Source organism: Apodemus sylvaticus, chromosome 7, assembly GCF_947179515.1.
Source record: "Apodemus sylvaticus chromosome 7, mApoSyl1.1, whole genome shotgun sequence".
Taxonomy (NCBI): Eukaryota; Metazoa; Chordata; class Mammalia; order Rodentia; family Muridae; genus Apodemus; species Apodemus sylvaticus.
This window is the reverse complement of record NC_067478.1, coordinates 24,760,542-24,786,322: the sequence shown is the minus strand read 5'-3', so window position 1 is coordinate 24,786,322 and position 25,781 is coordinate 24,760,542. Positions and strand designations below refer to the sequence as shown.

Sequence of the window (25,781 nt, the reverse complement as noted above, 5' to 3'; positions counted from 1 at the left end):
ATAAAAGGTACTGTGAGAGGCCACCATGGGTTTTGTTGGATCATCCTTAGGCCCGGGAACATTTTCACCAGCTTTTGTTTTGGTTTTTTAGCATTTTGAAGGCAAAATCTTACTCTATAGCCCAGGCTAGCACAAAGACCTCCATGGGACTTACCAGACCTTGAACCCATTACAATTCTCTCCTCCCTCGGCCTCCTAACTGTTGGTACAGGAGGAAGCCATTCCAGTTAGGGTGGCATCAGATTCGAATCCAGGCTAAGTGAGGACACAGAACCTTGGTAGAAGGCTGTGGGTAAGACAAACTGATCTGTTCTCCCACGAAAGCCCTGAGCTATGTGAGTGACGACATTTAAAGCTGACTTGAAGTATTTGGCCAACGATGCTTTGAAAGCACTTTCCTTTGAAGTGAGATCTCTACTTCCTAGAATAGTGGTGCAGTCCATCACCTTAACCAGAGATAACACTTATTATTCTTAAAGTATTACTGAAGCAGGGTCTCATGTCTGTCTCTACTTCCTGAATCCTGAGATTACGGCAGGTATCACTATCCAACTGTCTGTCTGTGGACCTAGGCATCAAACCCAGGGCTTTGCAAATACCAGGAAAGCACTCCACTAGCTGATGTATATCCCAACCCAGTAACAAAATTTTAAATATTTTTCTTTTAGTTTGGAGAGATCACAACTATATAAACTCATTCATTTACTTTGATCATAAAATTAACCTATTAGGGCTGGAAAGATGGCAGCATAGTTAAGAGCATCTGCTGTTCTTCTAAAGGATCTGAGTTTGGTTCCCTGTACCCACAATTAGGTGGTTCACAGTCACTTGTAACTCCAGCTCCAGGGCATCTAAACCCCTCTTCTGGACTCCATGGGCACCTGTACTCATGTGTACATACCCACAAACAGCCACATGTGTACACTCAATTAAAATAACAATAAGGCTAGACATCATAGCACACACGTTTGATCCCAGCCCGGAGAGGCAAAGGCAGAAGATCTATCTCTGTAGTCTACAGCATGAGCTCAAGGACCGCCAGGACTACAGAGCTGCCCCATCTCCAAAAAACGAAACAAAGCAAATAAATAATTCTTTTAAAAAAATGAACCTATGAGAAAGTAAGTTCATAATTACATAAGGTGATGCAAATAAACAAGAGAACTTCAGTCCACTATTTTGAAAACGCATCCTAGCATACTGAAAAGCTTCTATACTTTGCCATGAAGTTGTAAGACGTTAATAAAGGCCCTTGAGTCCTCCATGCTGATTGAGGCAATGCAGCCATTCCCTCTGAGCAGTCAGGGCCTCTGTCCGGTCACCATAATCTGTCAGAGTGTCCATGTGGAGAAAGGAAGAGGGCACGCTCACCCAGAGTTGTACTCCTTGAGCCAGTTCAGGAGTGCATCTTTGTTGAAGGCTGCTGTGGCAGCCACGTTGCTACTGTTCAGCTGAATGTCAGCGATTGTCTCCGAGGTGCTCACAACCTCAATGAGGCCAGAGCGATCTCCTGTTGCTAAACAGCCATAGGGGAGCATCCTGAAAGGAGAAAACAGACACAAGGGCCTTGCTCTCCATGAGAGGAAACAAGAGTTTTGTAAGTTTTCCCCTTTGAATTAAAAGAAGAATTTTATTGACATCTTGTCAGTCAGTAATGCTATATGTGGAAAATGGAAGTTCTACCTTCTACTAGAGAATGAAACTTGGGCAAACAGATGGAATGGTTTACCAGAATGTTGTAGCTAAATGCATCATTTTCTGTATAATTATGCTCATGAAATATTCAGTTAGCCTGCCCAGATAAACAGGAGCACATCCACAAACAAGAACTCATCCCTTTTTACTCTAAAGTTCTAAAACCAGAATCATTCATTTTTTCAAGACAAGGTTTCTTGGTGTAGCCCTGGCTGTCCTGGAACTCAATCTGTAGACCAGGCCAGCCTCAAACTCAAGAGATCCTCCTGAGTGCTGGGATTAAGACATTTGTCACCCGGGGAGTGGGGGGGCTAGAAAAGGGGAAATCATTTGAAATGTAAATAAATTATATCGAATAATAATAATAAAAAAAGACATTTGTCACCAACACCAAACTTTCTCCAATTTTCTCAAAACTATATTATAAAAAGAGTGACTTGTGGGGAGGCGCGTTGCTTCAGTGGGAAAGGGGCTTGATGCCCAGCCTAACAATGACTTGAAGTCAATCCTTTGGACCAACGTGCTGGAAGGCAGGAACAGCTTCCTGCAAGTCGTTCTTAGGACATGCACATACACAAATCATGCTTTTAAGAGTTACTTGTGCTGATCATGGTGGCACAGACTTGAACTGCCAGTGCTTGGGGATGGGAGTCAGAAGTTCAAGGTTAGCCTTGACTATATAGCCAAGTTTAAGGCCAGCCTGGGTTCCATGAAACACTTGCTTAAAACAAAGAGAGGAAAAAGAATACTTTGGTAATGGAGTGTACTATCTTGGGAGATCCAAAGTAACATTAAATTAACTACACAAAATAAGAACAGAGCCGGGCACAATGGGACCTGGATGCAAGATTCATCCATTGTTACATAGCAAATCTGAGGCAAGCCTGGGCTATATGAGACCTTCACCCAAACAACGAACCAACAGACATAATGTAGAGGATCAGGAAATGGCTGGGTGCAGCTCTGTGGTACACTTGATTCAGAAATAAGCAGTCCCACTCTCACTAAGCTTATGAAGCACAAGGCACAATGTGAGTGTGGTCACTGTGAGGAAAGCCCTGACGGAAGAGGGCTCTGCACCTGCTGCTTTTACAGAGGACGGAGGTTCAGTTCCAAGCACCCACATCAGAGAGTTGACAACCTCTAAATCTAGCTGGGGGAGGGCCGGATCTGATGCCCTCTTCTGGTCTCTGAGGGCGCTACACTCACATGCATAGACTACACAAATACACATAATCCAAAATTTAAAAGTCTTTTAAGATGTTAAAAAGATCTCTAAGATAAAGAGATGGCACAGTGGGTAAAAATGCTTGCTATATAAGTGTTAGGACCTCAGTTTAGATCTCCCAAAATCTATACAAAAAGCCAGGTATGCTGAGGAGATGAGGAAGGGGGGACTGATGGGGACTTCTGGCCAACAACCTAACTCCAGGTTCAGTGAGACACCCTCTTTCAAAGGAATAAGGTGACAGGTGGACAACTGGCTTCTTCCTCTGGTCTCTTGTGTGGGCCCCGCATGCACCCCTCTTCCCAGAGAGCTGATGGCTTGTCTGATCTACACAGTACGATCAAGGCCAACCTGAGCCGACTTAGAAAAGCCCTACATTTCACTAACAGCCTTGTGTGCGTGTGTGTGTGTGTGTGTGTGTGGGGGGGGGAACAGGAAGGCTCCAGGACAGGGTCAGAAAGAACACATGAGCAAGGTGAGAAAAGATGCAAGATGTTGGAAAGCTGGCGTGGGGTCCTGCAGTTCATATGAGGGTTAGAGAGAGAGAAATCAGGGTGTGTGTGTGTGTGTGTGTGTGTGTGTGTGTGTGTGTGGAGTGGGGGATGAGTTCATTAGTGTACATAACAATCAAATAAAAGGAGAGCTGATTTAGTTTCTAAAATTACTTCTAAAAAAATAATTCAATTATTACAAAATCCCTTTTCTCCTAGTGCCTGTCAGCCTAGTATGACACAGCCTGTGCAGAGCAAACAGTGCTGGGTTAAAGGAGATTTCTTGCTTTCCTGCATCCCCACCCCCCCATCCCACTTGCAGCCCACACTGGGCAAAAGTCCAACAACTTCCTCTTCAAAAGCAAGCAATGATGAAAGCAATCAGTGACTTAAAGATGGGCTTTCACAATGGGAAGGAAAAACATCCTCATCTGAAAGACAGGTTGACAGAAGTCATGCTGGGGCCAAGCTTAGAACCCCTCCCCACCCCCCACCCAATGATCACACCAGGGCCTCCATCCAGTCTTTATAAAGGCCATGCCAGCACTCTTGACATTACCCTCCTTTCTCACACTCTCACTTTCTCACACTCTCGGACCTGGGGACAATGCTACCTTTATGGGAGAGCATAGATTCTAGAAGGAGATGCCAGAGGGTTGGAGAAAGATACCACACACAGGGAAGGGTCAGAGGCAAGCCCTCCTTGACCTAGCGTTTGAGTTACTCTCACATGTTTCCCCGCCAGGACCAATACCATTAAACATCTTACATGTAACTTCTGCATGTTAAACATCTTACATGTAACTTCTGCATGGTCTCCTATAAGTAAAACTACTCCATCAGTAGAGCCACTTTAATCCCAGCACTCTGGGGTGGGGTGGAGGGAAGGAAGGTGGGTCCAACCTGGTCTACAGAGCGCATGAGCTCCAGGACAGGCAGCCAGGACTGCATAGTAGAGAGTTCCTGTCCCTCTTGCCTGCCTAAAAACTTCCAGCAATAAAACTCAGATGAGCACATGGATGGAGACAACTGCCCTTTTCATTTGGCACTGGGGCAAGAGGCACAGGCCACTGTCAAGTTTGCCAAATGTCACACAGATTTGAGGTTGACAACTTTTCAGTTGGCAGGAAAAACTGACTGCTAACTATGAAGCAAAAAACAAGGCATCTCAACATAGATATGCCTTATATGAAAGGCAGCAGGGTAACATGACACAGAGAAAATTTAAGTGAGCATACACACTGTTGCCACCAGAAGCAGGACATTGTTACAAGTACTAAAATAGTAACATATAGGAGGTACCAAATACTTGACATAGAGGAGTGCGTGCTGCCCAAAAGAAAAACAAACAGGCCAGGCACACTGAGCACGGGTATTTATAGAAACACTCAAGGAGGTTTTGTGAGGAGGAGATAGGAGTTTGAAAGACCTCCAAGCACTTCACTTAAAAAAGGGGGGAAGGGGGGAGATAGAGGTCAAAGTGCCAGCACCATCCCGCTGGACACTCACAGGACACACCCTGCCCTCCCACACAGGGCTGCCTCCCTTTTTCTGAGGTCACAATGAAGTTTGTAACAAGCACACACTGACTTTGGGCAGAATGAACAAAGCCAGAATGCAGAGAAAATCGCTGGGCTGGAGCTTTCAATTAGGCTGATGAGGCTAAGAAGCCAGTCCTCAGCTCAGGCTCTGTAACCCAGGAAGACCCATTATCTGGACAAACCTGCGGTTGGTAAAGGATCACCCAGGAGTCTGAGAACTTTGGAAAGAACCAGAGTTGGAAATTTATAGGATTTGTGGTGGTTTGAATGGGAGTGGCACCCATAGGCTCATGTTCTAGTGCTTGGTCCCCAGTTGGTGGAACTGTTTGGTAAAGATCAGGAGGTGTGGCCTTGGAGGGGTGTGGCCTTGGAGGGGTGTGGCCTTGGAGGGTGTGGCTGGGGGTGGCCAGGGCAGGCTTTTAGGTTTCAATACTGTTGTTCCCAGTTGGTGCTCTCTCTTCCTGCTTGCTGTTGTAGTGCCAGCTTTCAGCTGCTCCTGCCACCATGCCTTAACATCAAAATCATGGACTCTACCCTGAACCAGAGCCCAACTAAATGCGTTCTTTTATAAACTAATTTATAAGATTAGTTTTATGGTCATGGTGTTTTGTCACACCAATAAGCAACAGTATATGATCTAAATCAGTAAAATAATTTTCTTGTTGGTTGCATTTTTATGGAATAAGTAAAGTTTCAGGGTGGGCTAGAATTATCTTTAAGCACTGCAGGGTAACTGCTGAGGGAGTACATATGCAGCTACTGATAATTACGTGAAGAAAGGACTGTGGGCCAATGAGATTTTATTTACCAGATTAAGTAGTCCATGTCCTGCAGAGTTCCTGGTTCTCAAACAGAGGTTTATTTACTACAGTGGTTAATACTGTCGACTAGTCTGTGAAACTGGCCCGCAGCACTAGTGAAGTGTGCCTCTGCATGTGTCTGGGAAGGCGTAGCCACAGAAAATTACAACAAAAGTGGGGCAAGAAAGCAAGCCTGCTGACCGCTGCCTCTCCTTTCTCCTCTGCTTTCTGATTGATCTGCACGGGGTGAGTGGACACCTCAGGCCCCCAGGGCCAGGAGCTGGCCTAGCCCCAGTGCTCCCCACACAATAGGATGAAACCCGCTGAACCATGAGCCCACATTTACCTTTCTTCGCTCAAGCTGCTTCATGAACCTTGATGTATCCTTGTGTAGGTGTATAGAGTGACTCTTCTTGCACCGTGACATTTTGGGACTGAATTCAGACACTGAGCTTGTGGTGCATGCAGGCCTACCTACTGAGAGATCTCTCTGGTCCCTAAGTTGATTCTTGGTAGGAATTTGGTCAAAACAACAACAAAAAGCAAGTTTATCTGTGGTGTATTCCTTATGAGTGGTCAAATAAACAAAAACAAAAACAAAAAAAAAAAGGAAGGAAGAACTAACTGTTTTTCAAAGTAGTTAATCAGTTAAAAGGACACTCTATCACATACGGTGACTGTTAGGTTCTTTTGGGTTTAGGTCTGAGAGCAGGTCCCTGAGCTGAAAGAAGCAGACTCGTGTCCCCATCCCGAACCCAGAGCCATCTCCAATTGATAAGTACTTGAAAATGAAAATGTAATTTTCATCAAAGGGAATGAAATCCAAGGGAATCTCACTACGGAAACTAACTACTCTCAAGAATAGGCTGCATGGAGCTGGAGCGATGGCTCAGTGGTTAAGAGCACTGACTGCTCTACCAAAGGTCCTGAGTTCAAACCTCAGCAACCACATGATGGCTCACAACCATCTATAATGAGATCTGACGCCCTCTTCTGGCATGTCTGAAGACCGCTACAGTACTTAGATATAATAATAAATCTCTGAGCTAGAGCGAGCAGGGCTGGAGTGAGCAGAGGCTCTGAATTCAATTCCCAGCAACCACATGATGACTCACAACCATCTTCTGTACAGCTACAGTGTACTCATATACATAAATAAATAAATCTTTAAAATAAAAGTAGGCTGCAAGTCCAGCAGTGGACAGCTGACAGGAAATGAACTCACGGTATATTTGTCTTATAATGTCAGGGCTTTTATATTTAATTTAAAATTTTTTAAACTTGTCATTTATTTTTATGTTTTCTCGTCTTTTACTCCACATGTCCTCTGAGTATGTTCTGGATTCCAGTTTAGTATCTTCATGGAATTCCTGAGTGTGAGCACATGGGGGTCACTCTTGCTGTGACTTCTCATGGGGGAGGGGGAATCTTTTCCTCCTGTTTGTTTGTTTTGCCCAATTCTGGTGTGTTAGTTTTTGTTGTATCTTATTATATTCTTACTATTATCCCTTAGAAGCCTGTTTATTTTCTAATGAGAGACAGAAAAGGTGGATCTGGAAGGGAAGGAGAGGTGGGAGGAACTAGAAGGCTTAGAAAGAGGACAAACTATAATCTGGATATGTTATTTGAGGGGGAAAATCTATTTTCAACAAAGGGAACAAATTCAGATCTCTCTTATTGCAATTACATTTACAGTCCCATGAAAGGGGAAAATCACACTAGATTGTTCTAACTTAAGCAAATTGGAAAAGTACATTCCAGAAGGATCTAAAAACAAAGATCTTTCTATAAAACACAAACAGGCAGCAGGTAAGGTAACCAGTGGATGTCATACTTGCTATCATGCTCCATGACCTGACTCTTGATCCTCAGGATCCACAGAAGGAGGCAGCTACCCCTCAAAGCCGTCTTCTGACCTCCACATGTGCCCATGGTACATAAATATGCGTATGTGCACGCACACAAATGTTTAAGAAGAAACCACAAAGTAGGCAGTCAGGCATTTTGAGAACTGTCATACTTTGGTAGACAAAGGGTTACTAGACATGTCTGTGTACTACTTCCTCTCGTTGATAGGCCAATAACATATAGAAAGACTCTTAAGAGTCTTGACAATCCTGGATTTGAGTAGGGCACTAGTCAATATTTCTGTAACCTTTGCTTTGACATCACTACTGTCCCGATTCTCCTCACACGGAGGTATGAGGTTTGCAGGTGGTGACCCAGTGAAGCCCACAGAGCACCTGTTCATCAATACACAGCAGTGGTTTCAAATCTGTTTACAAAAGAATTCAACAGAGTGTGAAGACACATGACTAAATCCCAGCCCCTGAGACACTGAGGCAGAAGGATGATGAATTCAAGGCCATCTCTACCTGTAGAGTAAGTTCAATATCATCCTCAACTCCATAATGGACCCCGTCTCAAACCAACAAACACTACCAAGCTTGAAACTAGCCTGGCATGTGATTTTGGACGTCTGTCCAAGTTGTATTATAGTCCAAACTTAACCTTTTTTAGGAAGCTTAAGCACATGTAGTTTTAATTCTCATGAGGTTCCAATCAGGCAATGACTAGAAAGCACATTGTAAAAAGCCCAGTTAACTATTACTAAGAACAACAATTAAAATAGGAAGGAAGGGCTCAGCAGGGGGAAACAGCATAGAATAAGCAAATGCTCTGGAATGCTCACCGCAGGTCCAAGCCAGCTTCTTTCCACAGCAGATCCATCAGGCGCAGCATCTGCAGCGTCAGCATGTCCTGGCGCAAATCTACGGGAAACACCCACTAAGTTACACACTCTTGCACTCTCACGCCCCTCGCCTGCTAACTCAGTACCAGGCATTTGGTCAGACTCACTAGATCATTACCAAGCACTGTATTTTCCATCCAATGTTAATCTTACCCTATTAATATACCAACCAGGTACAGCAATTGGCATGTCCCTGTACAGTTTCAGAAAAGTAAGTATTCAAGCATTTCCCATGTATGAACTACTGTGCCAACTGCAGGAACACTATAAAGTACATTTCTACTACACGTCACAGTGTTAGCTTTTCCTGCCTTTAATACAGCACAGCAAGCGTTTATGACTCATACAGGTCAGTGCACGAGGCAGGGAGAACACTGGAAGGGTTGAGTCTACTTATGATCCTCTCTCTGAGAGTTCCAGTCTCAGCACGCAGAGTCGGAAGCATGAGGACAATTCTGAAGCCAGCCTTGGCTATAGCATGAGATCTTGGGCCAAAATAATAATGAATAATAGAGTTAAAGAACCCTTTCAGCCTATATGATGGCCACACTTGTAAGCTCAGTATTTGGGAGGTGAGACAGGTTGGGTCAGCAGAGTTCAAGGGCATTTTGGCTACATAGTAAGTTCAAGACAACCTGGGCTACATAAAAACCTCTTTCTCCTCCTGACCTCCTCAAAGAGGACTTAGATAAAAAAAAAATGTCAAAGTAATAACAAGCTATTTTATACTATTTGCACTGTCTAGTGAAGTAAAGTATTTAGTAATATATCTTGAGTGTAGGGCATGCTGGGACATTCACATATTCCCAACACTGGAGAAGCTGGGTCAGGATCACAAGTTTGAAGCCAGCTTGTACTACAAAGTAAGCTGTCTCAAACAATGTGAACCACTTGAACTTCTATTACATTGCAAGCACATATAAACAGGTTATTTATCACAGATTCCTTAAGGACCCTGGGACCTTCATGAGAGGAGAACCTAAGGCTCACGAGTATAGGGCTTGCAGTGTCTATAAAGCTTACAAGCCAGGACTGCCTTGGCTGTTGAGATTACCGAGAAGCGGTTCTTTAGGAAGTCTGGGTCAGGAGCTTAGTTAAACATGAAGCTCTGGTGTCACTGGACGGGACACCCGAGGACACACTGGACAGGACACCCGAGGACACACTGAGATACCCTTGCTTTTCACACATCCAAAGATCTACCATTTGTATTTTATGGAAAGACTTATCAGGTTGGTAAATAAACTGTACAAGTAATTTCTGGGAAGGAGCGGCTCCTGGGGTGTGCTGTGCTGACTCTGGGGGCACTGGCAGCTGTGTCTTGCCTGCTATCACACTGTCACACACACTTTGCAACACACTCTGACATTCCGGGACTTACCATCACCATTTTTAAAGATCACTCCAACCGAGTCCTCTCCGAAGGCTCTGCTGCTGTAGACTAGCCACAGGGGCTTCATCTTGGAGTCCATGTATTTGCACTTCTCAACACTGCAATCAGCAAGGGAGAATCAGCCGCTTCGAGCAACAATGTGCAGGGCTATACAAGCCCTGAGGCATGGGGCTCACAAGGTCCTCAGGTGAGAGCCAGAAAACTTCCTCTGTGTGAGAGGCACAGGGGGCGGCTCTGGATGGCACACACTGATGCCCCGAGGGACGAAGCCCGAGCCTTGGGCCTGACCTCCCTTCCTCTGGCTCCACTTGTAATCCCTCTTGCTTCTTATACTTTTCTTTCTTTCTTTCTTTCTTTCTTTCTTTCTTTCTTTCTTTCTTTCTTTCTTTCTTTCTTTCTTTCTTTCTTTCTTCTCTCTCTCTCTCTCTCTTTCTTTCTTTCTTTTTGCATAATTTAAATTTTTTTAAAAAATTTTATTCGATATATTTTTTATTTACATTTCAAATGATTTCCCCTTTTCTGGTCCCCCATTCCCCGAAAGTCACATAAGCCCCCTTCCCTCCCCCTGTTCTCCCACCCATCCCTTCCCACTTCCCTGTTCTGGTTTTGCCCTATACTGCTAGACTGAGTCTTTCCAGAACCAGGGGCCACTCCTCCGTTCTTCTTGTACCTCATTTGATGTGTAGATTATGTTTTGGGTATTCCAGTTTTCCAGGCTAATATCCACTTATTAGTGAGTGCATACCATGATTGATCTTTTGAGACTGGGTTACCTCACTTAGTATGATGTTTAATGTTGCTATTTTTAGTAGTAGGTAAAAGATTAGAATATACTGCTGTATTAAAATCAGGACTACAAGTGGCTCTTTTAAAAGACACTTTTAATTTATGTGTGTATGTGGGGACTACAGAGGACAGATAAGGATACGGTCCCCCGGAGAGGGTTCCATGCTACTGTGAGCCACCTGAGGTAAAGGCTGGGAAGCAAGGGGCTCTTTAATACTGAGCTGCATCTCTAGCCCAGATCCCTGATTTCATAATGAGGGATCAATTCTGAATACGTTTGTTAATACAAATTATAATCTTCCATCTCTGTGCAAAAAGTAAGAAACAGTTTAAAGGTGCATTTAAATTTGACTTTAAAATGGGAAGTCAGTAAGTAATGCGGTTTCCATCATTTTGCTCACACAGGATTCTCAGTTCTTGGAGACTGATACCATAGTGAGGAAGGGTGGCACATGCCTGCATAGCCTGCATTAGACAGGTGGGAAGATCATGTGCTGAAAACCAGCTTGGGCTACATAGAGTCTAAAGCCAGTCTAGGCTTCATAGGACCCTTTAACAAACTAACTTGAGTTAGAGATATGACTCAGTGGTTAAGAGCATATATAGCTCTTAAGTTCAGTTCCCAGCACCCAAGTCATCAGCTTACAAGAGCCCGTATGTAACCCAAGCTCCAGGGGACCTGATGCCTCTGGCCACTGTGAACACCTTCCTCCCAAAGTAAAACTAATTACATATTTTTAAAAACTAACTTATATGTTCTTATATATAACTTAAGTTATATAAGTTGAAAGAAACTAATTTGCAGTATTACTAGCCCCACAAAGAAATCTAGCTAATAGCTATACAGCCTAATGAATATAAACACAGTCTCTGAAGACTCAGGACTTTCTTTCCACAGTTACTTGGACTTCCTTGGGCTAACGGTAGCCCTGCCCGTTCCCTGACACACTGAATCAGAGCCTCTTCTGCACTGCTATTCCCACAGGCTACACACATACTCTGCAGCAGAGACGGTCACTTAAGTCACTTACTAGAGCTCCGAGAGGATGACACAGGGGTTCAGAGGTGACTGCAGCCCAGAGAGCGCTTCCCGGTAAGCACTCTGCTTCAAGCACGTGTGCATGGCCTCCTTCCCTTTAGCTCTGTTCAGCTTCATTGCATTCAATTTGATTAAGCTATTTAAAGTTTTTAACTTATTGAGTGCTTCAACCTGGAAAATAAGGTTCCCCACCCCCGAATTCACTTATGGTTAAAAATGCCATGATATCATGTGGTCACATTCATCAATAGCTCTAACCATACACATATACCATCAGTTGAAGTAACTACCCTGAGTATAAGAAGAGTTTCACAAACAGTGAGTCATTATTATTTATTAGTCAAGGTATCACTTTTAAGTCCTTCATTAAAAGATATAAGCTTGAGAAAAGTAAGCAGACATAAACTATGTGTATTTTCAGATAGGTATAAACCTGTATTCAACTCTACACTTCACAGAGTAATGGGATTAGGAACACCTCCATCTGAACTGCTCAATTTAGCCCCCCACCACAAAACAGAGGATCTGTGCAGAATCCACCCACCATTCCTGAAACAGTATTAAGGTACTGAACCCTTAGCGCCTACTTCTATGTGCTTTTCTGTATGTTCAGACACAGCCTTTCATGTAGCCCAGGCTGCTCAGCCTCGATAGGAAGTAGAGTTATGTGTTACCGTGCCTGAGATCCCTATCATCCATCACCTGCCTGAAATCCTCCTGTTTTCTTTCTAGTGCCAAGTCAGCAAGAAGAGATTATAATTCAAGGTATTTGTTGTCCAAGATGGAATTGCTTGCTTTTAAGCTGGGTACGGTGGTACATGGTTTCAATCCCAGGACTTTGAGGTTGGGGGAGGGGGCAGAAATGGCAGATCTCTGAGTTTGAGGCCAGCCTGGTCAACAAAGTGAGTTCTGTGACAACCAGAGCTACATAGAGAAATGCTGTCTCAAAATTTCTTTCCCTTGTTTTTTTTTTTTTTATTTTTTTTTTATTTTTTTTTTTTTTAAGATTTGTCTTGGGCTGGAAAGATGTCTCAGCAACTGTACTTCCTGTGGTCCTGAGTTCAGTTCCCAGCACCCACATGGTGGCTCCAACACCCCCTTCTGGTGTGCCAGACACACCAGCAACAATGTATTCACATAACATAAATAAATACATCTTTTTTTAAAAAAATAAATATTTGTCTTATTTTTAAGTGTGTATATGTGTCTATGCCTGAGTATATAGATGTGTACCATGGGTGTGTATGGAGGTGCCCACTGAGGCTAGAAGAGGGTGCCAGATCTCCTGGAAATGGAATTACAGGTGGTTGTGAGCCACCTGACATGGACACTGAACCTGGGTCTGCTACAAGCACAAGTTCTCATAATTACTGAGTCGTCTCTCAGAGCAGGGACAACTCTGGCTTTCAAACAAACAAACAAGCCAAAAACAAACAAACAAACAAACACACTTGTACTTGTAGCACAGCAATAGCCAACTAGATCAAAACCATTATTTGTAAAAGCCGCTTCAGTCAAGCATGGCAGTGCATGCTTTTAATTACTGCAGACGTGCTGGAGGAGGAAGGAAGGCTGGGATTGGTAAGAGGCAAAGGGAACTCTGTGAGTTCAAGACCAGCCTGCTCTACAGAGTTTCAGGTCAGCCAGGGATACAGTGAGACCCTGTCTCAATCAAGCAAGCAAGGAAACAATGAACACCCACGTTTGCCAGTTGTAAGGAGTACCCATGATCCCAGTACTCAGGAAGCAGAAGCAGGAGAACAGCTACAAGTTTGACAACAGTCTGGTTTATATAACAAGTTCCAGACCAGGAGATAATTACAGAGACACCACCTTACTCTCCCCACAGAAGTTCTTATCATCAGCTAATAACTGAGAGTCCATTCATATTATATTATATAAAACTCATGGGAATGTAATAATCATAAACCAGGAAGAACTTTACATGTCACTAAAACTAAAAACAAATAATAATAAACACATATAAAGAAAATGGTAAATATATAAGGTACACACAATGAGCACTGGTTTGTAATCCTATTTTCAGGGAATTTATTTTGTATCATGTTTTCATTTTAAAATTTGGCTTCTGTGCAAGAAAACCATTCAGACTATGTATGGATGTGGATTCTAGCATGCAATTTCCAAAGACTGGCTGAGATCTCACTATATAGAAAATTAAGATGGTTCTATGCAGCTTAATGATAAAAACAAGCTGGCCAGTGCTTGCCAAGTTAGCATCTGTCAAAACCACAGGCACTCCATTTGTTAACAGCTTCAGGAGCTGAACAAACACTGGCGACAAGAGAACCAGATGAAAACTGGGCTATGCAAACCAGACCTTTCTGAGCTATTTCAAACTAGAATGTCTTCCATGTCTGTACAGTTGGTAACTGCTATGCCCCATTGCTAATTGTGCTCATATTCTTTTCCTCAATAGTACGCTAAGTGGCCATAAGTCAAAAAATACTTTTTAGGTATTTCAACAATTGTCCTTTTACAACTTTGTAATGGTAACAAGAATACCATGGTGGGCTGGCCAAGCAGTTCAGTGGATGAAGTACTGTGGCCAAGCCTGGAGACCCGAGTTCCATTCCCAGAACTGATGTAGAGAACGGACATAACCATTCTAACATGTTACCCTCTGACTTCCGCCCCTGTGCCCCCACCCACCGTGGAAAGGAACAGAGTTTTTCTTTTATAATTCTTATCAGTCAAGAAACCAGTCATGGCTGGGCAGTGGTGGCACACATCTGTAATCCCAGCACTCTGGGAGGCAGAGGCAGGTGGATTTCTGAGTTCGAGGCCAGCCTGGTCTACAGAGTGAGTTCCAGGACAGCCAGGGCTACACAGAGAAACCCTGTCTCGAAAAAACCAAATCCAAAAAAAAAAAAAAAAAAAAAAAACCAAACAAACAAATCCAGTCATGACTGGTCCTGGTGGTAATCACTTTTATCCAGAAGGCTGAAAAGTTCCAGGTCAGCCTGGGCAACTCAGTGAGATCTTGTCTCACTGGAAATAGAATTTTTTTAAAAGCAGGGATGGGGTGATTTGGAGACTGGGCCTAAAGAGATGGCTCAATGGCCAAGTGTGTTTGCAGAGGACTGAAGTCTGGTTGCCAGCACTCACACTGCTCAGCTCAAAAAACACCTGTGACTCCAGCTCTAGGGCATCTGACGCCATACTTAGCCTCTGTGACTATTGCACATAGGGAAGGGCTGGAGCTGGGGCTTGGCAGTAGAAGGCTCGCCTGTGGCACAAGAGGACCTGGGATCAGGGGAGGGAAATGGGGAAAGGAAGGGTGGTATGCCTGCCTCCTTAGAAAAGTCGCATTAAATGCTTCCAGAGAACCAAGCGGACAGATGTGCAGTGTGCACGAGACGTGAGCAAGGGCAGCCCACAGACACAGAGTGAGGTCAGACACACAGCAACCCACAGACACACAGTGAGGTCACACACACAGCAGCCAACAGACACACAGTGAGGTCAGACACACAGCAGCCAACCAGGACAGACACACAGCAGCCAACCGGGACAGACACACAGTGAGGTCAGACACACAGCAACCCACAGACACACAGTGAGGTCACACACACAGCAGCCAACTGGGACAGACACACAGTGAGGTCACACACACAGCAGCCAACCGGGACAGACACACAGTGAGGTCACACACACAGCAACCCACAAACACACAGTGAGGTCACACACACAGCAGCCAACCGGGACAGACACACAGTGAGGTCAGACACACAGCAGCCAACAGACACACAGTGAGGTCAGACACACAGCAGCCAACTGGGACAGACACACAGTGAGGTCACACACACAGCAGCCAACTGGGACTGATAAGTACAGGTAGAAAAATCCGGATTTTCAGTGTTATGAACAACCTGTTGTTAGGGATTTAAAAAAGAGAATACTTATGACTGGAAAAAAAGATCACTTATCAGATGTTCAGAGGGTGCACTGGGGAGGGGAGGCAGACAGAGGAGGGGGAATGAGGAGTCCAGTGCAGAGGGTGGTGGAGTAGAAGGCAATGGGTCAGATGAGAAGGCCACCGTGAGCACTGGGTCACAGTGGGGATCAATGATACGGTCTCATGGTGTGGCTATCTATTAGCTGCTTGATTGCCACAGCCCGCAGCCTTTCCAAAGGTATCATAGCCATTTTGTAAAAGCTTGTGGAAGGTCCTCTAGCTAAGTAAGTGTGCATGGAATGGTAGCATATAAGAATATTCTCAGCATTTGGGGGAGGGGGATCATGAGTTCAAGGAACTGCCCATGTTTTACAGACATAATGGTTAATTATAAGGAGCACAATTAGACAGCATACTTAAAACAGTATGAGTTCTTGACACAGGGTAATTATTTAATAACTCAACAGTAATATCAGCAATACTTCTGGACTGCAAGAATGTATTACAACTTTAGGTATAAAGATATAGCTTGAAAAGGTAACAAGGACTCTGAACTACAGAAATCATGTGTTTATACTTCACTATATCTCGGTCTAAAAGATAAATTATATGCATTATAACACTATACTAAAGAGTCATAAAGGGCTGGTGAGACGGCTCAGCTGTTAAGAGCACTGACTGTTCTCCCAAAGGTCCTGAGTTCAAATCCCAGCAACCGCATGGTGGCTTACAACTATCCATAATGAGATCTGACGCCCTCTTCTGGTGTGTCTGAAGACAGTTATAGTGTACTTACATATAAATCTTCAAAGAAAAAAGTCATAAAGCTCTAAAAACACACTACCTGAAGAGAATACAGGCTACCACCACAAAATACATATAGACAATTAAAACGTAGGGCACACTATTAATACAGAAAATCTGAGATATGCTTTAATTCTAAGCTTGCTGAAACTTACTTTGACAGATTTTCCTAAAAGCTGAAGGCTGGGCAGTGGCTCAGTGGTAGACTGCCTGCATGCCAAGTGCACAGCCTTGAGTCCAATCCCAGCTCAGCATAAATCAGACACCACACTATATGCTGCGGATCCCAGCACTCAAAAGCCTGGGCAGGAGGATCTCCTGACCTACACAGTGAGCTCAGGGCCATCCATCCTGAGCTGCACGAGACTCAGTCTAGTCCAATGAAGTATTGAGCAGGTTGAGTTACTGAAAGGGCACTGAAATGTGCAGCTGGAGAAATTCCATTTGATAAACTCAATCGATTATTGCGTGCTAAACTGAACTACACCGAAGCACACACCTGCTTGGAGAGCACTTTCATGTGCCCCACGCTCCCTCGACAGTACGCTTCCAGGATGACACCGAACTGGACGGACACAGCAGGAGTGTGCACCTCCGACCTGCAGAACAGCAACACCAAAAAGGTTTGTGATCCAACACCTTAGAGGGAGAATAAGCACTGCGCTCTTTATTCTGCCACAAAATGTTTGTCTGATGCCAACTAGTGGAGAGCTGGTCACCCTGAGCACATACTAGTAAGAGGGTCACACGCGGTTAGGACTCACAAGTTAGGCCATCTTAGCTGTCTTTCAATTTTTTAATTGAAGAAAACTAGCAACCTTTTACCTGAACTGCCTTTTGAAAGGGAAAGGAACTGTAAGGTAGGAATTTGGAGAGAATCAGGTGGAAACAGGAATCTATCTGACTGTGGCTAATGAGCCAGTCCATCTAACCACGTTTCTGTCCTCCTTCCCATTGTCACTGAGTGCATATTGGGAGTGGGGCACGAGCCACAGGGTGGACATGGATGCCAGAGCACAGCCGAGGAGGCGGGCTCTCCTCTCCCACTCACATGTGGACTCTGCATGCTGAGGTCGGCTTGGCAAGTTTGCCCAGCCAGAACCATGCTCCACAAGGCATCTTGCTGGCCCCCGTTTTCTTTTCTCTCTCAGACAATGGCATACATGTATTGGAAAAAAAAAACAAGAAATGTTCTCATTCTCTGAGGGGTTCAAAATAGTTCTGAACTGGATGAGAAGACAAAGTATAAAAAAAAATGCACAAACAAGAAAACCACTTTAGGAAGGAAACTCTGCTAAAATTAATACCACAGTATTACAGAGATCATAAGTTCTTTGAAAGCTTAGTCAAAAAGGAAGAAAGGAAGGCTTTCTTTTTCCTGATAAACTTAAGTTTGAACAGAGAACAGTGCAAATGAGGGGTAAAGAAGACTGACCTGACCACATGTGCCAGACTGTGCTCAAGCCCCAGCACCGCAAAGAAAACAGACACACACACACACACACACACACACACACACACACACACACACACACACGGCTGGAAAGGGGCTGGGAGGGTAAGTGCCAGCACTGCTCTCGCAAAGGTCCCAGGTTCAGTTCCCAGGACCCACTCTGGATGCTAACAATTGCTTGAAACGCTAGCTTCAGGGGGATGTGGGCCTCTGGCCCCTACATCCACCTGTACTCACAGAAACATGGAAATAAATACAGGTTAAGATTACATAAAACTCTGACTTTACTCAGTAAAGGTAGTAATAATAATAGTATTGACGAACTGAAGCTGGAGGGATGGCGTGGTGCTTAGAAACACTGGCTGCCGTCCAAAGGACCCAAGGTGTGCTCCTAGTTCCCACAGAGCAGCTCACAACTGTCTATAACTGTGGTTCCAGGGGATCCAATGCCCTCTTCTGGCCACTGAAAGCATCTAGCATACAAGTGTGTCTATATATACAGGTAAAGCAGCCATACTCATAAAATAAATACATACACACACACACATACATACATATATGTAAACTTCTGAATGGAATAAATAAATCAGCACATGGCTAATATATATTAAAAAATAGTTTATTTCTTTAAAAAAAAAAAAGAGTGCATGGGGCATTGGAGAGATTGCTCAGTGGTTAAGAGCACTGGCTACTCTTCCAAAGGTCCTGAGTTCAATTCCCAACAACCACACGGCAGCTCACAACTGTCTGTAACGCCTGTCCCAGGGGCTCTGACATCTTCAGGCTGACATACGTGCAGTCAAAGCACCAATGTACATAAAGTAAAAATATTTCTTAAAAAAAAGAGAGCATGAAGTTGGGAGGAAAAAGTTGGGAGTGACAGTAGGAGCTGGAGAGGCGCAGACGGGGAAGATCTGATCAGAGTGCACACAAAGTGTAAACATGAAACCAATATTTTAAAACAAAAAGTAGTTTGTTAGAAAATATCACAATAAGTTACTAGTTTTACTTAAAAATCTAGAAAGCATCATAAAATACTTTGCCAAATGATGAAAACAGAATTTAGGAATCAAAAAATAAGAGAAGGCACCAAACAGTGTAAATGCTACAGATGGGTCAGAAACAGTCCACCGAGCGTCTGCCAGTCCACCGAGCGTCTTACATCACACTGGACTACTTATTAGAGAACGTAATGATATCGAACTGAAACAGGGCTTACCTAAGATGCCAAAACAGAAACTGCCCAATCCTCCGATTATCCAGCGCTCTTTCTAATAGGAATCTGGAGAGGGCACAATCAAGAAAAGGCTCATATTTCAAAACTTGCACCAATTGTAAAAGATACTGAGAGAGTTCTTCATCACTGAAAGAAACAAAAGGGAGAGAAAATCAGCCACCTGTGCCAGAAGGTGATCCCTAGCTACCAACTGTCACGCGCTACCTGGCTATGTGCATGGGCCTCCTGGACCAGGCTCCTCACATGTTTACACTCACTGTACCACTTGATTACACATAGAATCTGCCAGGCGTCATGCCCACTGCCCCCAAATGGCCACTTAAACACAATTATTTTTATTGTGTGTGTGGGCGTGTCTGTAGTGTGTGTGCCAGTGCTCAGAGGACAATGTGGTGGAGTGGAGTGGATCCTCTCTCTATGTCTAGGTAGGTTCCAGGGGTCAATAAGGTTACCAGGGTTCCGTGGCAAAATTTCTCATGTCCTCTAATAACAACCTACAGCTACAGGAAACACGTACAAAGTGGGGGGCGTCTTCTCCTAGTCACCGGACTCTGCATCTCAGACTATTACAGAGTTTACAGAGTTTCTTCTGCCTACCAAACTATTTAAAACAGATCTTATTTTAAAAGCAAGGAGGGACCGCAGCCAGGACTGGGAGCAGGAGGATCGGTCTGAGGTTGAGAACTAGTTAGCCTGGGCTACACAGTGAGTTTAAGATCCCATGAGAAAATAAACAAATGTGCCTCCATCATAAAATACTAACCCTTCTTATTTGGGGCAATTAATAGACTAAGGTGAAGGAAAGAGGGGACACAGGCACGGCAGCTCAGTTTGGAAATGCTGGCCTCCAGGGCTGGCCTAGGGCAGGCAGGCACTCCATGGAACCAAGGTTTCAGAACTCAGTCGTGTGGTGAAGGGGGAGAGTAGCTGGCCCATCCACACCTAAACTGTGCTTGCAGCAGTGAGGTTTGTGCTGCACAGCCAGCAGAGGGCGCTAAGATCCCACACAAGACCTGGCCACCTTAGGTGAAAGAAGCTTCCCTTGGCCCCTCCCTTACCTTACTAAGGCAACATTCAAGGAGCCCCCCTCTTCCTAACTCAGGTAATCCCTTGTCCCAGGATGGCCCCATAAAAGAGATACCTCATCTGTCGCAGGCAGCCTACAGCGTATTCCCGGACATACTGGTCTGGATAGTTGAAATCCAGGAGCTCCAGAGCTTCTCTGGGAGGTAATTTGGGCCAAATCTGCAGGAGCGCCTGAAGCTGTTAAAATGAAAACTGGGTCAGAAGTTTGGTGGACAAAAGTAACTTATCTTTCCTGGCACACGGGCACAGAGATGAGTCAAAACAATGGAAATGACTGATGCCTCAAACATTCTGGCAGATGCAGACTAACACAAGTTGTCCTGTTTCTGAAAAGTTCTATAAGTTTAAAATGTTTTCCTAAGGAAAACAGAGTAGACACGGCAGGTGTCTACAACAATCAACCACTACGTAATTTAAGAACAAGACAAGTATAAATAAGCCGAGTAAGTAAAGACGTATACACTAAGAAAGTCAGTAACTCAATATAAAATTACAAAGTTTAGTAGGATGTGTTTGTTTATTTTGAGGCAGAGTTTCTCTGTGTAACTCCATCTGTACACTAAGGTAGTCTAGAACTCAGAGATCAGCGTGTCTCTACCTCTTAAGTGCTGAGATTAAAAGTGTGCACCACCAAGTCCATTTACTTTTAAATGAACTTTTAAAGAATTCTATTACTTTATAGATTTTTTTATTAACCAGAATACACTTGAGCTCCTGAAATCAGAAATAACTGCAAGTGCTCCATGAGAACTGGAGTGCCTACGTTGTATTTGATGGTTAATGCACCCTGTTACAAATGCTAACTGGACATCAGACACAGGACCTGGGCACGAGATGGAGCTGCGTGTGGAAGAAGCCGTCCTGGCCACACCCAGGAAGAGGAGCTCTGCCACGGCTCTGAGACGCTGAGCCTTTCTCCAGTGGGCATGTACAGGGCAGAGTCTCACAGGGACAGACGCCTGGGAATAAAACTTGTTCTGACTAAGAGTGGAAAAAAGTTTGATTTGTGGCAATCAAATCAAAGCTCAACACTTGATAAAATCTTACTCTCTAGTATTTGCTATCTCTTGTTGGGCTTTCCTGGGTATCCTGTATCACTGACAGCAATCTACTGTGCAAGATCAGTGCTGGAGAGCTAGGCTGACTAGATTACAGTGAGGAAAGGATGTGCCTTCAGCTCCTCAAAAGCAACTGCGCCAGGCACGGTGGGACATGCCTGTAAACCTAGCACTTGGGAAGCAGAGATGGATGGGTGTCAGGGAGTGTAGACCAGTGTGGTTCTAAGCCAGCCAGGGCTCCGGAGCAGGACCCTGCCTAAAACATCAAAACCACGTGGCGTTCTATGAGACTGGCAGAAGGCACTCTTGGGTAGTAGTTCCCAAACTACTGTTCCAGTTGTTATTGATACAACGCCTGGCCACCCAACCAGATGCCAGGGTCTCTGAAGTTACAGAGAATACTTAAGAGTTAAAAACCTTAAAAACAGCTCCTAAAGAGCACATCTCCAATCCCAGCCTCAACGGCTGAGACAGACATTTGAGAGAGGCTAAGGTTATACAAGAAACAAAACAAAAACATCCAACAAATGGAAATACTTCTGTGGAAAAACATTTTACACAAAATCAAAGAGTAATGTATACACATGTACACACACACACACAGAGGCCTACAGAAAGCTTTTTTGTTATTTGGGGGGAAAGAAAGTGGAGGGAGAGAAGGAAGAGATGGGAGAGGGACAAGGAGTTTTCTGTCACCTGAGCAACATCTTCAAGTTTATTCCACTTGATTGACAGGAGTAGTTTTGGCAGTGACTGTGGGAAATTTTCTCGGCAGTCTTGCCGTAGAGTCCAAATAAGGTCCATTTCGTTCTCACACAGCTGAGACAGGGGGTCCCTGTCCAAGATTTCTTTCAGTACAGCAAGAAATTTTTTCCCACCACGACTCTTTAAGAAAGTAAAATGGTCATTATGGAATTTAACTGTGCAAACCATAGGCACCCATTCAGCAAATTTATATACAATGACATAATTGTGAGCTTTACCAACTGAAATTCTGTACAAGGTTAATTAACATGGATCCTTTTAAAAAGTTTGCATTGTTCTATATTAATAGGTTATAAGCTATGAATAAAGGCTCTTTTTTAAATCCAAGATCAAACACTAGATGGCACTATTGCTTTTAGGTTAAATATATCGTATCATTTAAATAGCTTATAAATTCACTATTATTTGAGTTAAATTTTTTCTTTTACTTGCTCTGTAGATCAGGCTAGTGAGCCTCTGCCTCCAATGTGCTGGGATTAAAGCCATGCCGTGGCAAGCACTTTCACCTCCTGAGTCAGCTCACCATCTCCTGATTTCTATCAGCCCCCAGCCCGCTACCCTGAAGATAGCCAAATATATAACGAATAAAATAAAAATAATAAGCAGAGACCTCGGTTGTGCCTTGGCATAAAGGCATAAAATTCTATAAATTAGAAACCATATGACTGGAAGTAAATCAGAGGTTAAGAACTCTGGCTACTCTTGCAGAGGTCCTGAGTTCAATTCCTAGGAACCACATAGTGGCTTACAATCATCTGTAATGGGATCTGATGCCCTTTTCTGGCTTGCAAGCATACATGCAGACAGCGCTGTGTGTGTGTGTATCAACAAAACCAAAAAAGGATAAAACAGCAAAACTCTGTAGTCTTAGAACATTTACTCAGTTGCAAAGCACTGGCCTAGTTCACAGGATTCCACCCTAACACAGAAATGAACAAGTTCCCTGGTGATACCAAAACCCCAGCATTCTGAAGGAGTCAAAGTGCCAGTCAACACTGGTGACCATGTTTAAACAACAGCAGCAACAACAAAAGCACCTGTCAGATGTGGTATGCTACACCTGCAATCCCAGATGTGGTATGCTACACCTGCAATCCCAGATGTGGTATGGTACACCTGCAGTCCCAGATGTGGTATGGTACACCTGCAGTCCCAGATGTGGTATGGTACACCTGCAGTCCCAGATGTGGTATGGTACACCTGCAGTCCCAGCACTTAGAAGGATGAGGCAGGAGAGTCAGGGGAGTCCAGGCATCTAACTTCTGCTACATGAGTTTGATGCCAATCTGTCTAAAACATGGTAGGAGGTATGAACATGAAATGCAGAGGAACCTGACAGGGACCCTTTGGTGAGAGAATGCAGGTGTGATGAGGGACTGGGGCCTTCAGGCTCAGGGAGCAGTGAGGAGCTAGGCACAGCTCTAGGGAACTCCAGCTCAGATTCAAAGAGGCGGGGAACGATGGGGAGGCGGCTAGGATTTGGTGTAAAATATCTACCTGAAGAGGAAGGTCTGGGAGACTATCTGCCTACAGAGGGAACAGTGTAGCTGGCCCTTCCTCTGTTCCACTCTGACTGTAATCCTGTCAGCAGTGAAGGGTAAAAGTGTTGGACCCTTGGGAGCTACCAGGTCCCAGGATACTTGGGAATCTTCACATGTAGGAGGCACATTACCACGAACAGGCAGATAACCAGAGTTTAAAACTGAAGAACACACAAACCAAGAATCCACTTAATTGAGGAAAATGGGGGAGGGTTTTGTTCCAAGTAAGAATCTGAGCTGGAAGCTCTCAAAGGAGGTGGTGGGATGCTTGGTGTGCCGACACAAAGACCTGAACTTTGACCCCCAGGACCCCTGTGAAGGCCAGGCCACGCATGCATCTGTGACCATCCGTGGAGAAGACAAAGCAGGTGGATGGCTTAGACCAGACACCATCTCACAGCGACCGGACTCTGGAGGAAGCAGTAAGACTTAAATCATGTCTCCACTTTGTTCTATGGAAGAACGCCCTCACTGAAGATGTGTAGCGTGTAATATCAAAAAACAACACACACTATCACGCCGGCCGGTCTCGGTCTGTTCCCAGCCGTCCCCAGACTGCATGTTTCCCTTTGGCCAAAGCCTGTCCTGGTAAAGCCGGCTCTGCCTCTCCAGAGCTCTGAAACTACTCTCTCCCCCCTCAGGCTGGCTGCTGCCAAGTCCACTCAGCACTCCCACATTTCTGCGCTATCTATCTGGGGTGCACACTCGCAAACCCACGGTGTGCCACAGTTCCATTTCCCTCATGCTCAGTTGAATCGCCATGAGAAGGAAAACACCAGACATCTTAGTTTAGAATCAGCAGGTAACACCACTGCTGGGCACAACCCAGAATCCTAATTTCACCAACCAGTTGGAAGTCTTCAGTGGTGGATCCACTGCCGGAACTCACATCCTCCGGCCTACACCCCTCCTCCTGTAGTCCAAAAGACTAACTCAAGAGTTCTATCTCGCATATATTCATTCCAACAGATGAGGTGAAGGCCCCGCCTGTCACACAGAGCTCTGTAGTAGGGCCAGGCTGAGCTTGATACTTACCGACACATTAGCACTGTCTCCACTGGCAATCTCAGCTGCCTTCTCAATGATCTGTTGGAAAAAATTAAAACTTACATTTTGTCCTCATATTTGTAAAATTTTCAATGTTAATTACTATGTTTGCACTTAGATTACAAGAGACTGCACATGCTTGGCACTCAAAGCCTTCATAAATAGAAACAAAATTAACAAATGAAACAACCCCCAAATCAGTGTTCCCCCAAGGGCTTCAAACCCCCCCCCCCCAGACAACAGGGAAACAATAGCGTCTCTGAGAGGGCTGCTCCTAGATAAGATAAGAGTTACTAGGGTGGGGCTGAAGATGGCTCAGAGGTTAGGAGTACTGGTTGCTCTTCTGGAAGACCTGGATTTGCTTCCCAGAACCTACAAGGTGGTTCACAATCATCTGTAAATGCAATTTCAGGGGATCTGATGTTATCTTTTGGCTTCCCTGAGAACTGGAGGCAAATAGCACACAAATATATGTGTCGGCAAGACTCCACATATAAAATAAAAATAATCCTAAAAAATGCTAAAGGGTTCTAAGGGAGAGACCCACCTACAGTCCAGCAGCCTGAACAGGTAGAAGACACACAGAGGCCCATCTGCTGCCAGGCAACCTGCACGGATGAAAGAGAGCATCCAGAGACCAGCCTGCAGCCACATGGTCTGGGCACGCTGTACACAGAGGCCCACTTGCTGTGGACGGGGCAAAGGAGGACACCCAGAGGCCTGCCAGCCACGTGGCCTGTCCACAGTGGGGGGGGGGCACTGCAATGTGCAAGTGTGTGGTGCACAGATGGGAGGGAGAGGAAGAGAAGCATAGCATTATGAAGAGAGCTAGAACTGGAGACTGGAGGGTAGAAAGGAACAGCCTGTTGTGAGTAGTCAGCCCAGCCTCTTAAGGCCATGGTGAAGTCCCAACCAGGGCTGCCACCTGAGGGCCATGTCTGGGTCTATGTTGATGTCCATGGCTCATATTACCACTAGAGATGTGCAGATGTCCCTAGTCTGGCAGCCACCTGGGCAGCACAGTGGAGCTGGCCTGGTAACAGGGCCTTGGGTGAGCTGTGAGCATGGGAGAATTGACTCTGCGGAGATGAAGGTGGTGTGTCCACCCCATGCCCACCAGTGGGAGCTTGGAGAGCTGGCCCTGTC

The 25,781-nt window shown here is 44.7% G+C and overlaps 1 protein-coding gene and 1 long non-coding RNA gene across 2 annotated transcripts in view; one reads left to right on the top strand and one right to left on the bottom strand.

Annotated features, from left to right (window-relative positions):
* Pik3cb (phosphatidylinositol-4,5-bisphosphate 3-kinase catalytic subunit beta) overlaps positions 1-25,781 on the bottom strand; it is a 95,844-nt gene that overhangs the window by 9,763 nt on the left and 60,300 nt on the right. The window contains exons 11-19 of the mRNA XM_052189232.1: positions 24,624-24,674; positions 21,979-22,167; positions 20,280-20,401; positions 19,121-19,264; positions 16,948-17,047; positions 11,718-11,896; positions 9,889-9,998; positions 8,448-8,526; positions 1,372-1,539 (exon numbers count right to left, since the gene is read on the bottom strand). Coding sequence (XP_052045192.1) covers positions 1,372-1,539; positions 8,448-8,526; positions 9,889-9,998; positions 11,718-11,896; positions 16,948-17,047; positions 19,121-19,264; positions 20,280-20,401; positions 21,979-22,167; positions 24,624-24,674 — 1,142 coding nt within the window. The remainder of the gene's footprint in view (positions 1-1,371; positions 1,540-8,447; positions 8,527-9,888; positions 9,999-11,717; positions 11,897-16,947; positions 17,048-19,120; positions 19,265-20,279; positions 20,402-21,978; positions 22,168-24,623; positions 24,675-25,781) is intronic.
* Positions 14,923-15,427, top strand: LOC127688681 (uncharacterized). Its single transcript, XR_007978732.1, has 2 exons — positions 14,923-15,210; positions 15,276-15,427. It is a non-coding gene; the product is annotated as an uncharacterized LOC127688681 (long non-coding RNA).